Source organism: Sardina pilchardus, chromosome 18 (assembly GCF_963854185.1).
Source record: "Sardina pilchardus chromosome 18, fSarPil1.1, whole genome shotgun sequence".
NCBI lineage: Eukaryota > Metazoa > Chordata > Actinopteri > Clupeiformes > Clupeidae > Sardina > Sardina pilchardus.
The window spans coordinates 18,981,532-18,998,753 of NC_085011.1; the positions used below are offsets into that span (position 1 = coordinate 18,981,532).

General features: G+C 41.4%; 1 protein-coding gene across 1 annotated transcript; it reads right to left on the bottom strand.

Annotated features, from left to right (window-relative positions):
* Window positions 1–16,245, bottom strand: ddx43 (DEAD (Asp-Glu-Ala-Asp) box polypeptide 43). Its single transcript, XM_062520019.1, has 16 exons — window positions 15,813–16,245; window positions 15,540–15,595; window positions 15,257–15,374; window positions 14,825–14,980; window positions 14,190–14,271; window positions 12,423–12,579; window positions 9,829–9,947; window positions 9,367–9,477; window positions 7,209–7,350; window positions 5,853–5,953; window positions 5,018–5,105; window positions 4,574–4,701; window positions 3,130–3,239; window positions 1,634–1,772; window positions 857–944; window positions 1–499 (listed from the first exon to the last, which is right to left on the bottom strand). Exons 1-16 carry the CDS (start codon window positions 16,150–16,152, stop codon window positions 347–349), a joined length of 2,088 nt encoding a protein of 695 aa, XP_062376003.1. The 5' UTR covers window positions 16,153–16,245; the 3' UTR covers window positions 1–346.
* Window positions 16,246–17,222: the final 977 nt, after the last annotated feature.

Sequence of the window (17,222 nt, forward strand, 5' to 3'; positions counted from 1 at the left end):
ACTTTTTTTCTGTGGTTCATTTTATTTGAACAAGGCAACAGAAAACGATTTAAACAGATTTGTAAAAAAATATAACTTAAATAATACTCTGCTATTACAAGCAAACAAACACCTGGAACTCTTGATGTCTAGAAAAACGTAGCCATTTGACTTTGCCAGGACACTAGCATATGAGAGGTTCAAGGGTAACCACTCTAAAAATGTCCACAGTTCAGCAACCTAGAACGATAGCTGCTACCAATTAACCCAATAACCGGACAGTCTTAATACACCGTGGTTTGCATCATGAATGGATATAGGCAAAACCTCCTCAAACACACGATGTGATTAGACTGACACCTGTAGATTAGATCCAGGTTAAATCTCTGTCTCTTCTCCCTCCCCCACGCCCTCCTCCTCCTGGTCCTCCTCTTGTCCCTCCTCGTGTAGGATTCATGGCCCTCTCTCTCTGCTTTTTCTCGAACCGTTCTGCCATCAAGACCAACTCCTCTGGAACCTCCTAAAACACAAACACAGAGATCCATGAACCCTCAAATATGATCAGTGCTACTGCTAACATGAGAAAGTGAAAGGGTAATCCCATCCAAGTTCAAGACCAACACTTCTTTTACTGGCAACACTGTTCAAGTTCATCTCAATAATCATGTATTCAGTAAGCACAATGGCAAATATTATGTGGTGGGACTTAATTATACACTACAAAAACTGCTGTTAGACAAGCAATTTTTGCATTCATCATTTTAATTTCCTTGTGTTTTGTGCGACAGTCTCCCCAGAACAGTTGTGTGTAATGCTCAAATAAGGAACAACAGGGCGGATGCCTAGCAACTCTGCTTATGGGCTAAAAGTACCGTACCTGACCCGCTCTTTCCAGAATGCTGATCAGCTCTGCTGCCTTGCTCCAGTCATCTCTCGTTACCAGCGTTACAGACACACCTGAGCGGCTATGGAGAGATGATGCACACAGTTCAGGGCGACTTTTTTTTTTAAAATGCCTTTAATGAGATAGGACAGTGGAGAATGACAGGAAGTGAGTGGGAGAGTAAGGGTGGGATCCTGGATTGAACCCGGGTCGCCAGCGTACAGTGCAGAGTTGAGTGTGCACTGATTATAGTGGTTTGCTCAGATAAAAATGATCTTGAAAATATAATTCATGCCCTTGCTACATTATCATTGCACACTCAAGAAGATGGCACAAATATAATTCCATAACCACATGCCCCACTTTTAGAGAAACATGGGTCTAAGCACTATTTTATAAATCAGGGGTACATTAAGAAAGCCTTCAATATATTCATGATAACACGTTTACTATTTGTCTGTGTAGAATGAAATACAAACCTATAGAGCACTAGTAACAACCAAAATCTTAAAAATAATAAAAAATAATACTGTGATACCTTGGTACCTTGATACTCTTGGTCATACTGCCCAACACTATTTATACCATACCATGAGTGATACCCATACCAGCAGCAAGGAGGGGCTGACTCATTAAAGTAGTTTAGTTAGTTTTCTTATTTTGACACTCCTCTTTCGGAACAACTCACTCACACCTGCAGATACCAACTCACACAAACAAAAGACCACTAACACACACACACACACACACACACACACACACTCTCCTCACCCTGCTCGACCTGTGCGTCCCACGCGATGAACATACTCTTCAATGTTCCGTGGAAAGTCAAAGTTGAAGACGTGTGTGATGTCACTGACATCCAATCCCCTGGACGCCAGGTCTGTGGCCACCAGTATACGCACATTACCTGCAACAGGCAGCACATAAACATTACATTACTACCTTACATGGGCATTATGTAGAAAGAGAGCAAACTTACCATCATTTCACAACTATTTGCTGCGGCTTATACACCGATTTTGCTAGAGACAGACAGACCCCGATGAAAACATAACCTCCTTGGCAGAGGTAATTACTGTGAGCCTAATTTATGCATCTGTGTCAACTCAACGCAGTGGCGTTGCCGTTGCCTCTTCGCCTTTTTCAGTTTCGGGTCCAGTGGGGTATACTACGAATCTCAATTAGTGGGTTAGCGAGGTATGTTGCGCTCAAAGCCAGGGTATGCTGTCATACGAAAGTGGATTTGTTTTAGCGTCGCTGTATCACCATGGTATCTTATGCTCGCAACCAAACCTGGTCGGGAGCAGGTTATGTGCTAAGTTATAGCTCAAATCGTGAAAAACTACCGCCCTCTGGCCAATTCTAACCAATCCATTATCTTGAAAGTTATCTCACGTGTGCTAATCTGTCATACTTCGAACAAGTTCAGCCACGCCTCTGCAAACATTTTGAAACTCGAAGGCGCTTTTAACTACGTTGCGTGTGCAAATATGTCACTACTATGGATGTGCACACCATGCAATATTTGATGACCATCGATTTTTTGATGTTATGGGTTAGACACTAAAAAAGACCACCCTAGATTTCTCTGCCGCTCATACATGCGGAAGTAATCGTTGGTTAACCTAGGCTGTCTTGTGCGTCTCCACGTTTCCCGATTGGTCAAAGTCACCCCAACCACGAGAACGCGCACAGATCTTAGCTGAAAGCCTAGTTGGACAAATTCATCCTTGAGTGAGTTTCGTAGTACCACTCAACTCTGATTGCGACTTTCGTTTTTAGCAATCCAGGTTATCCAAAGAAAACCTGGTTATGTTCAACGAGATTCGTAGTATACCCCACAGGTCTGCATAGCTCACCACCAAAATGATGTTGAAATGTTGTTATTTGTTTGGCCTTTTCATACTTCGATTTTGTAGATGAAGATGGAGATATAGACATAGTATATTGAGATTATTTTTGTAGTGTCTGCCAGCCAGTTTATGCTAAATTAGGAAAGGTGCCATCCCACAACCGCCCCAGTACTACCTGCTGGATAACCAAAAATACTGTATGTCTTAGGTTTATTTGCCAGTTAAGTTAGTCAGTGTACTAGCATGTCGCTACTACGAATAGCAGGTTGCTGAAGCACACCATACAAATTCAATAGACAAATTGGTCACATTTAAGTCTACCATGTCATGCCACAACATGCAGAAAAAAAGACTAAAATCTATCCAGACTGCATTTTTCTTCCCATATGCCAAGTACTATTCATACCGTACCATCTCGGAAGTCCTGCAGGGCCTCCTCGCGGTCACACTGCTCTCGGTCCCCATGGAGGGACTGCACAGCGGTGCCTCTTAGAGACAGGTCACTGGAGAGGTCATCCACGCTGGTGGGGAGGAGCACGATGAGAAACAAAAACAACAACAAAACAACAAACACTCTCTTAGAATTATGACTTAGCCAAGAAACTGGGCTAGGTTAGCAGCATAGAATGAATGAATGACAAGCACAGAGAGACAAAGAAAAAGGTAAACCAACTACATTATTTGCATAAACAAGCACTCTCTCAGACATAGGACTTGCACAATAAACTAGGCTAGGTTAGCAGCATAGAATGGATGAATGACAAGCACATGACCGACAAAGATAAAAAATAAACCAACTAAATGATTTGCATGATAAACCGGTTGCACAGTAGATGACGCGTGATGAGCCTAGGGGAAAACTAGCACTGGCTGCCAGTCAGGAATTAATAAGTCAAATGTCAATAAATCAAGCAATTATCCATTCATTTTTCAGAGGAAACCGAACAATGCGCTTAATGGTTTGTGGTAGACTATTATTTAGGCATCAACAACTCTTTTTTTGTTTAAAAATCAGATGACCCACAAGAAATGTATATTCGGTTTTTAAGTGACGATGTAATAATGGGATAATCAATAGTTTTCCGGGTCCAACGGCTTTCAAACTCACATGTTATTCTCCATAGACAGTAAAATAAACTATTATTTTCCGCTATTCTGACTAGCCTTTAAGAAAATTGTCATTTTTTACGGACTTGTTGCCTCAACCTAATCAAATCTATATTTTTTTCGCGGAAGCCTGGATGTTACCCATTCATCATCTGGCTCTTCATATAGCTACAGTGATTACTTTGTTAAAGTTGAGCGATTTTGTTTTAAAACCGCTAAAACGAAAGTGGTGATGACAAAGTTTACAAGTAGCAAAACCCGTCTGGCTGCGCTAAAAAACTTCTTTTCATAAAATAGCTGCTGGGTCCGTGACGTTGGACTTAACAACCGAATAGATAGAAATAACGGAACAAGCTAATTATTTTCAACAGAACAAACATAGAACACAAACAGCAGAGTAACTTCATTCCACTAGCTGCAGCCACCCCAGTCATGCATGACTTAAGAGCGAGATCAATGCCAACATTCTGGTTTGGGCGGCAATGATGACTTTCGGGTTCCTGAAAAGATGCCATTTCCCGGAATATTACACAAGGACAGGAAGTCTCTTAAGTTTCAAGTTTCAGGATGGGGGGAGACTGTTTCATAGACTGATTAAAAATAAAAATGCTGAGGCTAAGACACTAGAGTGACGATGTTTCAGATCAGAAACTTTTTCAATAGGAATGAATGGATTTCAGTTCCTCTTTCATTTTCGTCAAAACTTAAATGAGGGAGAGCATGACATGCTTGTGCAAGCTGAACTCACTTTGCCTTTCTTCCCACAAAGATCAGAGCCTTGTCCTCAGGCTGCATGTTGCCGATGAAGTCAAACACGTATGCCTTCTTCTCCTCTTCCTGAACAAAGAGGACTATCTGCTGGACTGTGTTCACAGCCTATAGAGTAGACAGACAGAGAGAAAGAAATAAAAAGTAAGGAGATGGAGGGAAAGGGAGAAGGAGAGAGAGTGAGGGAGAGAAGAGTGTGTGGAAGTGAGTGAGTGAGTGAGTAAGAGAAATGGTCGAATCGAGAGAAAGAAAGTTGGAAGGAAAAAGGGACATAAAATCAGGAGGGAAAAGAGTGTGTTAATGAAATCAAGATCGAAAGAAAGAAAGAACAACAGAACAAAAGAGAAAAATAAGACGCATGTTTGCAAGTACACTCATCAGTTTGATGATCAAGATGGAGAGACAGAGCACAAGTGTAACGTACTGCCAGATCCAGCGTGCCCACGTACACCATCATGGGGTCCTTCAGGTAGGACTTGGCCAGACGCCGCACACCTGGCGGCCAGGTGGCACTGAAGAAGGGAGAAACAGACTTTTTTTTTACATTTATGTCCATTAGTGACAATCTAAGGATAGGAACAGAATTTCATGTGGATATTGAAGAGTTTGAACTTAAAACTGCATTATGCCTACAGAGCTGAATCTGTATAGGTAGTATAGGCTGTATCTGTATAGACCCATTCACACTCAAGGTCAAACCCAGGTTTTAGTAGTATTTAATGATAGTGTTCAATGTGTTAAGGTGACCTGCTAAAAACAAATCAGCAATCACTCCACCTGCAATCTAGTTCGATCCATGCTCCCCCCCCCCCCTCACCTGGTTGTACTAGTGTTAAACATACAGTATACACTCTTGAGAGCATCTTTAATACCAGAGCTTAGGGCACAGTGTTTAAATCACAACATAAGGCTAAAGGTTGAAACTATGCTTGTGCAGCTCTGCTGCCAGGCCAATTCAACCTGCCACAGGTTAAGAGATAGCCAGCAAAGATTAAAGCTTGCAGTATGGGCAGTAATGGTTTATTGCAAAGACAATATCAGACCTTGTGTGTTCACTCCAAGGTTGTCATTATAACAGCGTGTGTGGGGATGTGCATTGTTATCTGACTCATCTCCTTTCTTTAAACTGGGACTTTGAGTGTCTTGTATGAGTGAGTTTGAGAAGTTTGTCAAGCACCAAAAAGTCAGTTAAGATGTCATAAGTGTTCGTTGTTGAATGAAATGAAAGTGTTTTTGTAACAAGAGGGCCCCATGCATACCTGGTCATGACCGTCTGCCGGTCAGGCCGAATGTCCAGAATTATCTTCATGATCTGAGGCTCAAAACCCATGTCCAACATCCGATCGGCCTCATCCAAAACCTGCACCCAGATTAGTAAACCACCATCACAAACACAAACAAGAGACACAAAAGGGCCACAATTAATTGATTAATCTACTATTAATATATTAAATGAATCTCAGATTTTGGCGATTGGTTTGTGAAAAAAACAACAACAAAAAAAAACACCTACACTCTCACAACTCTACTGCTTCTTAAAGTTGTTTTCTGCTTTAAATATGCATATGGCAGTGATCCAAATATATTTGGTGTGTGGACTACAAAGCTCTGTTATTTGTTCAGATTCACCCTTTTTTAGTGGTAATTTGAAAGTGAAGGAGGAAACAATCATGTTTCCGGTTCACAGTAGCTCCATGCAGGGAGCTCTCCTTACTCAATAAAGCTGAGTCGATAATAATCTGTAGGTTAGGGTTTGTTTTGTATTCAGCATTACTTCTACATGCAAAAATGACAAGATGGTGGAAAGAGACACAGGCTTCATTACGGGCTGACTCATCTCCCCAAGACGTCATTGGTTATAGATAAACACTGGGAAGAGTTGTAGCAGTCTTAGTGACAACTATTAGACATGTTTAGACACATCTTTGATACACAAAGTTGCATCGTCCCACTATAGTTGGATTCCAACGACATAATGTAGCTTCAGGGATCCATTGGCAATCATCTTCTTTGATTCAAGATTTGCTCTCATTAACTATTCACAAGTGATCATCTTCACTTCAGTTGTTAATGAGTGGTGATTTACTTCAGTAGTTATGATGCCAATCAAGACCTTTCAAGGTCTATAATGCTCTGGTGCATCATTCAAGGTTTTCCCTGCTGCAAGTTGGAAAGGTAGAAAAGTGGGATGGTGCATGGACCTGGTCATGATGCCCCAAAAAGCAAATGAACGAGCGAGTTTGTGCGCTAAGGTAATTCAATCTCAAACTGGCAGCTTTCGCCAGTGTCTACATGTACAATTACATTTAGATAGCACTAGTTGCTGATAGATATCTGTGGGAAAAGATAGGCAACATTTCAAAGGCAAATGAATGTTGGTTGATTTTTATTTGGTGAGTTTTTTCCCTCAAACAAAATTATTTCTATGTCTAGGTGTAAACTTAGATAATGTTATATTACGAAGTATTTGTACTACAACACAGCAAAGCTCTTGGCAACGAGTGTCTAACGACCACCATCACAGACTCCCCCGCCCCCCCCCCCCCCCCCCCCACACCATCTTTTTTATGTAGTAGACTCAAAAGACTCATCACACCACTGTCTCTAGCACTCACAAGATAGGTGATGGTGCGCAGGTTGATCAGGTTGTTCATCTGCAGGTCATTGAGCCGGCCAGGGGTGGCGATGACTATGTCCACACCACTGGTCACCATCTTGATCTGGGCCCTGCGATCTCCACCGCCATAGATACAGATACTGGGGAGTGGATTCAACACACAGACACATAAAGGCACAGGGTATAATTGATGGCGATGAGAAGCCAGAGTGTTTACAACAACAAGGGGATTACTACTTAAGTGAGACTGTGGGTAACAGATCCATCAAATAAAACAATCAAAATTTCTATTCATGTATCTTGAAGCTAAAAAGGCTTACCACTCCCACCTATGTATAAATTACAGGAATGTCTGTCTGTTATTAGCATAACTTTCTAACCGTTCCTCCAATTGATTTCAAACATGGCAGGTGTCTTGCTATGGGCACAAGTGTCATGCCAAGTTTGACGTTGTTTGGAAGTAATGCAAAATAAATTGTTCAATACACAAGTATTATCGATAAAAGAAGAGGGCATTGGCTTTCGCCACTGCATCCACTCCCCTTCTCAAAAAAAGGAGTGTTGTGAGATAGGGGACTGAGAAGACAAATATCTAAATAGAAGTACAACAATCACTCAAGTTACTTCACTGACTGCCTAGGTACGACTGGTAAATGCCACAAGCCACATGCTACTCGTATCCTAAGGTGCCACCACGACCAGTGCTGTGATCCACTCAATATACACACCCAACTGAGATGACTCACAACTGTTAGAGTTAGTTCATAACAGTTTGTCGTCAGAGCCATTAAACCGAATCAACCATATCTCAGTCCCAGTTCTTCATATGAGTTGAGTGGCTGAGAGCCAAACCCACATGGTTAGCTGAAGAAGACATTGACCATAGTATTGAGAGATTTATACGAGAATGGCGAGATGAAAGGGCAATACTTGTCATTCGGTGAAACCACACCACGTAGGCAACATGACAAGAGCGGCTTCTTGGAACGGTTGCTACCACTCAACACTTTCTACCGACAAACAAGAGTAAATGATCAAACCATGAAATGCAACGCCGCTTTTGATACCAAGAACATCAATGAGTTCATATTTGCACTGTGCTGGTCTATGGCCAACATATTGACAGTAGCTGTTGTTTGGCATATTGAGCAATAATGTTGGAATCGACTCAGTCATAGTTTTTCAACGAGTATAACCAAACTAGACGCATCTTCCAGTGGTTAGAGTTAACAAGTCCAAGAGTTGGTGCACATAGGCAGTATGTCTCAGTTCAAAGCCCTTTCCACAGTACGTCTCCAGTCAAAACATCATCTGATATTCACAAATATAAAACAATTCATTCTACTTCAAATGCATTCATTTCAATATTCCATTGCATTACCCTGCATGCTAAGGCTATATTGCTTGTATGAGAAAAAAAACAACAACAAAAAAAATCCCAAGCAGCTTTTAGTCACTGAGAGCCACATGAACAACTATGCACATCTTATTTAGCAGATTTATTTGTTTTCATTTCCTAATGCTCTGTAATTTCACGACACCATCCATGATTATCAGTTGAGTGACAGAAACACTGTATACTCCACTGCCCTCCAGAACTCTCGCACTCTCTCGCAACACTTTCAGTTGTCTGCAGGATGTCTTCTGTGGCTACAAGCATGTGCAGTCAAATCTAGCCCTACTCTGCATCTTGAGTGGCTAAACACGTTTGTTAGGTTGAAAGCGAGAGCTGCCATTGGAAGGTTTCTCAAAAAATGATGACTCATCTATTATAATTTCTCGACTTTTTCTTCTGAGGAAATTTCCCCCACAGCTGCAACATGCCGGAGATCCGACACAGTGCCGCAATACTTGGAGAGAGACACACACACACAATACTTGGAGAGACACACACACACACACACACACACACACACACACACACACACACACACACACACACACACACACACACACACACACACACACACACACACACACACACACACACACACACACACACACACACACACACACACACACACACACACACACACACACACACACACACACACACACACACACACACGACAAATCCTATTCAGTAGTTTTATGCAACCTAAAAACAGCAATTCCAAAATTACAAACTACAAAAACAGCTGGATAGTAACAGATACCTCTTGAAGCCTTTGTAGCTGTACTTGTTACATTCAGTCTCAATCTGCAGGGCCAGCTCTCGAGTCGGTGTCAGCACCAACATGCCAGGCCCATCGCGTTTGTCCCTTGCCCTAGAAATACAGACCCGTGCAGGCAGGCAGACAAGCAAACACACAAACACAAAATAAGGCTTCAAGTTGTGTAAAGATGCGCTGGTATATGTAACTGCCCAGGAAGTTAACATATTTCGGTCTGTGTTTCCGAGTTAGATAGATAGATAGATAGATAGATACCTTATTGATCCCCAAGGGGAAATTCATGCGTCAGATTTAAAATTACCATCAAACCAAACTGTACTGTAATTACCGATGATGTCAGCAGTGTATGAGATGACGCTAAGGTTTTTCCCCTTCCATCACAATACTTCCAATTACACTACATCATCACACTGCTGAAGAAGTGCATTCGTCACCTATACTTACAGCGGCTGCTGATCCATGTGGATGAATCCTGGCAGGAGGTAGGCCAGGGTCTTCCCCGTGCCTGTCTGGGCTATTCCGATCAAGTCCAAACCTTTCAAGACTATGGGCCATGCCTGGGACTACAGCGAAGGAAGAATACAGTAAAGAATACAGAATACATGTAATTGAGATACAAAACGTGGCATGATGGGCAATTGTGTGGTAGGAGCAGACTTTACTCAGTCTCTTATGTCTCTTATGAGTGCTTGCCTTGGCCAAAGGTATATGTTAGATCAGAGAAGAAATAAAGCCGCACTTTGCATACAAACGTGTTTACTGCACAGATGCATTTCGGCTTAGCACCTTCCTCAGTGTGCATGATGGTCAAGGAAATTACTGTATGGTCCCTTTACAAAATGTTTTGAATAAAAACACTATGATCCATTATGACCTAGATTCGATTTCAAAGTCACCATTCGAACACCATTTTCGGCAAGTTCTGTTAGTGTTCATGGAATATTGTACTTATCAATGTGCATTTTACACTTTAAAGTACAGTCATTTTGGATTGTAAACTTTAACTTAACAAGTGAGAAGTTAGTGTTAACTGACATGAATGAATGGCAAAAAAAAAACCCATTCCTTCACATTCTGAGAGGGGAAATCTTTGTCTGCTCAGCATGAAAATGTCACCCCACTGCCATCCACCCACGCAGGTTGGACAATGGCAGCCAATTAAACCATCTTCAAACCCACCACTGCGGGGGCGTGTGGCATCATGTGAGTAGGAAGTCATAAACCCAACTCCACCCGCCTCTTCAACGAGGATTAGTCACCCACACTCTCCAACAGTCCACAATATGATCTGCTGGACCTATGATTTGACATATTACAGTAAATTCGGAAGACAGTTGTTCCTGGAACTAAAACCACTCCTGAACCAATGCCAATTAAAGGGTGTTTCCAGGGGACCGTTCAATATGTACACAGTAATAACGGTTCTTTCCTTCAACAGTTTGACATCATTTGCCCTAATCATTGCATATGTTCAACAACACACTCATAATGAAATGGTGTGGGGTTGATGAAATGGCGTATGTATGGGGTGGTGGTGTGTGTATAGAGAGGAGGAGGCAAGGAGTTGTTCTTTGCATACTTGCATAGCACATAACAATGGAGTCTAGGAGAGGGTGCTTCTCACTGTCGCTATGTATACCTGTATGGGAGTTGGTTTGGCAAATGTCCATTAACAACCATCGGTCATGTATCTATGTACAGATAGGACACATGCTGACCAAAGTCTTTGTCATACTTAATCTGGGACACAAAGATGATGAGGCAAAGAGTTGGTCATCAGGTGGTGTGTGATAGGGGTGCGGTGGGGTGGGGGGGAAGGCAAGGAGTGGCTCTTCGCATACCTTCATAGCACATTACAATGCAGACTATACTTACACTTAGACTAGGAGTTCTCACATCACTGTGTATAATGTACCTGAATGGGAGTTGTTTTGGCAAATGTACAGTACCTGCCCCACCTTTCATGCAGCTGCCTGTTTTCAGGCACCTGTCAACATTACACGGGAAATACCGTTCTTTCCTTTGACTGTATGGGCGTATTCACACCTGCCTTGTTTAGTTCGATTAAAACTAAACTCTTGGTTCGGACCTTTTTGACTGGTGTGAATGCAATCACTCGAACTCTGGTGCGGACCAAACAAGCGGACCGAGACCCAGCTGAGGAGGGTCTCGGAGCGGTTCCTATCGAACCCTGGTGCGGTTCCTTTATGGTGTGAAAGCAGCCGACTTCGATCCGACCCAATAGCAGAAATCTACCTTTTTTTGGATTTGACGAGCTCCAGTAGTTTTCACGCATTATGGGTAATGTAGGATAGCTCAGTGACACACAACAGCTGTACAAGTAACGCTTTTTGGGCAATAATAATTTGCATCTCCTACCTGTTCCGTCTTCCGTAGGCCTACTGTTAGTGTAGCATGTTCGACACAAATGAGAGCGCTCCTTCTCAGCCGTTTTGCTGCACGTCTTAGTCGTTGCAAAATTACGAGCATGATATTGTTAAACTCATGTTGCATCAAACGGTCTTGACGCTCGAGCACTTCTGGAAAGCTGTAACTGTATACAACTATATTGCTATGATCAGAACGAGTACAGTAGGCTATGCAAAGTCTCTTTGACTTTGGCTTCCTTATTCTTTACCCCACCAACATGTTTACCGGCCAATGGTTGAACGACCTTAGTACATGTGTTTTTGTTTATAAATTCTGGTCCAGTTGCAATTAATCAGTGTGAAAGTGAACAGCACAAAAAAAAAAAAAAAAAAAGCAAGACCGGACCAAAGCAAGTGAACTAGCGGACCTTCCTGCTGTGAATACGCCCTGACACTGTTTGCCCTAATTTCGAACACCTAATCATTGCATAATGTTGAAAAACACACTCATGATGAAACGGGGTGGGGTTGATGAAGTGGTCCGTTTATGGGGTGATGGGGGATGGGTGTGAGTGTGTGGCGAGGAGGTAAGCAGTGGCTCTTTGCATACCTGAATAGCACATAACAATGCAGTCTAGGAGTGGGAGCTTCTCACATCACTGTGTATACCTGTATGGGCGTTGGTTTGGCGAATCCCACCCGGACTATATTTTCCATGATCCCAGGAAAATGCAGGAAGGCCTCCAAAAAAGTGCAGATTGGATGTGGGATGGGCCTTTTCTCCTCCTCCTTCAGATCATCCACGAAAATATTGTTGTTTTCTTTCCTACAACGGAAGGCAGAAGGGAAAGTTAGGGAATTCCCGCAGGTGCAGTTTTACTGAACTTACTTACAGTACTTACATCTTACAAACAAACACATAACGGGGAAATGGACAGACATTCCTACTATTTCATTGCAGCCATACAACCTAAAGCAAATCCTTCACTAAACCATCGTAAATGTTTCAAATTCACAAGTTACAGAAACAAATTCAGAAATTAACAGTAAGAAACAAATAAACTGTGCACAAATGCCTCAATCTCTAGTCCAGTGGTTCCCAAACTAAGGCCGGTGGGCTGGATACAGTCCGCCACCTCATGTACTATATAGTATTTGGCCCCGTCAAACTCACCTCCTTAAAACAACAGTATTCAGTTATTAAGTGATGATGTAATAATGAGATAATACTGTAAATCTCTTTCCGGGTCCAATGGCTTTCCACAGACGGTAAAATGAAATAATTTTTTTCGATAGTCTGAATAGCCTTTAAGATGGTCATCTTACTACTAACTTGTTGCCTCAATCTAATCAATTCATATTTTTCGCAGGAAGCCTAGACGTTACCCTAAAATATATCATCTGGCTGCACAGCTACAGTAATTACGCGTTAAAGTTTAGATTTTGCTTTACAATCAGTAAAGCAAAGATTAAAAGACAAAATGTACAATTGCAAAAACCGTCTAGCTGCGCTACTAAAAGTCTTTTTCACGAAAAAAGCTATTATGGGCCCTTGACGTCGAACTTCAGAACTGAATATGTGCAATTCTTTTTTTGTCCACTGCTGGTTGTTTAGGTGCCGTTTCAAGTTTGCCATTGAAAACTGAATGAAATGTAGGCCTATTTGCCAACAACGTGAGATAGGCCTATGTTGACTGCATCAGTGCTCAAAGTATTCTAAAAAGGTATCAGATAACAGTTAATATGCCTAACTTCTATTCAAGTCATATTTCTGGAACTATCTGGGATAACTATTTATATTTTTTCTATTCGCTCCTCCGAATGTTCATACAAAGACGGAGTTCTCACCAGGTGAGAAAGGTAGACTGGTGGTCAGATGTTTTTTTTCCCCAGCACTTCATAAAACAAATGTTGAATAAAATATACTTTTGGGAATGCTAGTCTTTTTATTAGTAGGCAATCATTTCATTTGAGCCAGTTCCATGTTGAACTACATTTGATGTTGATATGCCATGACGGCAAAATAAACAGCTAACAATGGTATTAGATTGCAATAGCCTAATTGAATGTAATGGATTATTACTGAACTAAGGTTGACTGCTGTTCACAGGACTACGATATTTACTGTTACTGACATACCCAGAGTCTGTGTCCCTCTTATAGAGCCAGGCACAGTGAACTGGCCCTCTGAAGAAAAGGTTTAGGGACCACTGCTCTTGTCTATCTACTGTGCTAGTGCCCTATATGTGGGGCACTATACTGTGCATGTTGATGAGGACCTCTGCTGGTCAACATGCCAAACTACGGCACTTGCAATCCTTGAGATTATTTTAACTTTGTGCCCTCTACTGGAGAAAACGTGACACTTAATTTACAGGAGACAAAACAAATCAACCTGCTGTATCTTTTTTTTTACTGGTTATGGAATCAACTCACCGCCAAGCATCAACCTCCTCTGCAGTTCGAGCTGCAACTGCTGGATCCTCTATGTAAAAATCCTTTTTCATTGGAGGAAGGTCTTAATCAGAGTGAGAGAGGGTGAAAAGAGAGTAAGGGCTTTGTACATCAGTGATCACTAAATATGGGCCAAGCATTTTCAATTTTGCTTTGTGATTATGGATTACAAACAAACTTGCAATTCAATTACTAAATTGTACATAAATAGGTTTGTCTTTTATAACAAGGACCATCCCTTGATGAATTACTCTTTCTTCAAGAAAAGAGACAAAAAATATTTGTATTCCACAATGGTCTCTGCACTGCTCCGAGTCTGACATGTAACATATATATATATTTCTCTGGAAATTAATCCTTAGTATATTTGAGCATTTACATTCTCAACTCTGCTAAAGACAGCAAACTGCACTTCATTTTCCTGAGCACATAATTCACATTTGAGTTGAGTGGAGTTTATTCACAACACTACTTTAAACATTACAACAATCCAGTAGGGGTACAGAATCAGACAGCTAGAGTGAATGGGTCCCCCCAAGGAAGCTACAGTAGGAAAGCTTATAGGTGGGGGCCCCCCCCATCCTATCGCTCTTGTGCAAAACTAGTGCCCCATTCACCTTGCCATTTCATGATCGCATACTTTTCCTTGTTCTCTCTGATGGATAACCAGTCGATACGTTCAGTCTGCTCTGAGTACTTTGTGGCGGACTGCTGTAGCTCAGAAGAGGACCAGCAGGAGCCATTTCTGCCGGCAGGGGCAGGTGCTCTGGGCCCTGAGAGAGGGGGGAGGGGGAGGGGTAATCTGATGAAAAGGGTACCGAGTACAATCCTGCAGCCATAGAGGATCTTATCAGTCAGAAAGCCAGTGAAAGTGATGTGCATATGGAGACGCTTCACCAAATATTTTCAATTGATTTAGGATATGTCTTGAATTCAAATGTTGAACTTGGTGACATCTAGTGCCACATTTCTTCATAATGTACAACAATATATTGGTTCATTTTAGGGAGTGAAAAAAAGTTTGTCAGAGGAAGATATCACCAAGTTACCATCTCGAAACCTTGGGCCATTGTCTGAAATCAAGTCATCAATTATCTCTTTGGCTTTCTGTTGAACGTCGATATCACCAAAGATCACAACTTCGCCCTCAGAATCGCCACGGTTGATCTAAGGAATATATCAGAGAGCAAGTCATACCCTAGTAACTTCAAACTCGTGAAGAACATATGCATAAGACCGTGCAATTCATCATGTTCCTAGCAAGAACCACACGGTCAGCAATACGCAACACAACTGTCTGCAATGTTCATCTCGTTAGTTGATAGCAGCTACCTTAATTCTTGCTCCACTTGACTCTTCAATTTCGCGTATTTTACTTCCACCTCGACCTGTCAAGTCACACAACATAAGATTCCTAGAAACTTGCATTTGCAACAGTACAACTGAACTTCATTAAACCGTTATGTGATAAAGCAAAGGCCATTTAATTCACAGAATTAAAAAAAGGCTAGCATTAGCGGTTAACGTTAACTTAAATAGCTGCTAACAGGACAGCCAGTAGTTGGCTAAAGCTAACTTATTTAACTTTCAGAACTATCAACTTACCAATTACTCGTCCAACCACAGAATTATCCACAGTGAAGGACATAACGTTGGATGAACCTGAAGTATTCCCTCCATGCTGACTACGTCCCCTACTGCTTGTATCACGTTCACCATTTCTTGAGTCGCGACTACACGTGTCAGCTTGGTCCCTCCAGCTTCTCCACTGGGTACCATCTTGGTCGCTCCTTCCTGATTGTTGGCCACGCTTTACTCCGAAACATACATTTTCTTTACCTTCAGAGGGCCGAGGTCGCCATTCAGAGTTCTTGAATGCCGGTGGTTTTGCTGGTTTTGCGTTCACGACATCATCCGCATCATTGTTGTCTTCCCAATCAGACATTATAAACCATTCAGATTCTCGAGCTATTTAACATCAGTAGCGGAGATGGTGCATACACGCTGTTAACACCTCATCACATCCGGTTTGCTAACCTTTTACTGACCTTTGGCGTAAGGGAACATGTAAGGGAAAGCCTAATGTTCTGAGAGGTACAGTAGACCTTGCTCATAATTCGACAGCTAAATGCATATTTCCCCCCTTCATGGTACACAGATACTGACATGTAGGCTAACAAAAAATACACAGTAAATTGTTTTAAGTTTCTTTATTGAATTTTTCATTTTGCATTTTTTTTTTCAGTCACAGAGTGTTTGTCTCCTCTGTTATGTGCACATATTTTGTTGTAATAAATTAATCTGCATGACATAGAACGTTAACATTATCAAGCTTGTAATTTAAGGCCAGTTTGTGTGATAAATTACATTATTAGTGATAAAAAATAAAATAAATTCTGATTTAAATGATAAACATGTACCAGGTTTGCAGCCAGCCAGATAAAAGTATGCACCTTGAGGGCATCTACTTTTCAGAACCTCTAGACTATCTCCATTTGTTTTAGTAGGTATGCAGCTATGGAAGATAAAGAAATAATCATATTCATATGTAATCATAATAAAATGCATAAAGGCACAGTAAAGAATTTATATCAGAACAATTAAACAAAAGATATTAAAATCAGTGTAAAATAGGTGTATTAGTTTTTAAATGTTCTTTTACAGCCTCAACCCTACGGACAGGCTTGACGTAAATAAACCCTCTAGAGAGTCCACGGACAACCCAAGTTTAGTTCTACAAGGGAATTCGCTGATAATAGGAGATTTTCCTTTGATGCTTCTCCTCGTCAGCAGAGCAACACATTTCAGAACGATTTCCATGATATATATATTTTTAAATACAATTCAATGTGGTGTGACCTTCCAAAATGTTTGCAATCACATTTTCAGGTTTGGTCTTCACCCTTGGACATTTTGTGCTTCTATATACTAAGTCGTGCACTAACAAATGCACTGACTGATCCGTTTAGAGACTTTGACTCAAGCAAAGTGTGGTATGTCAATACATCTATGCAA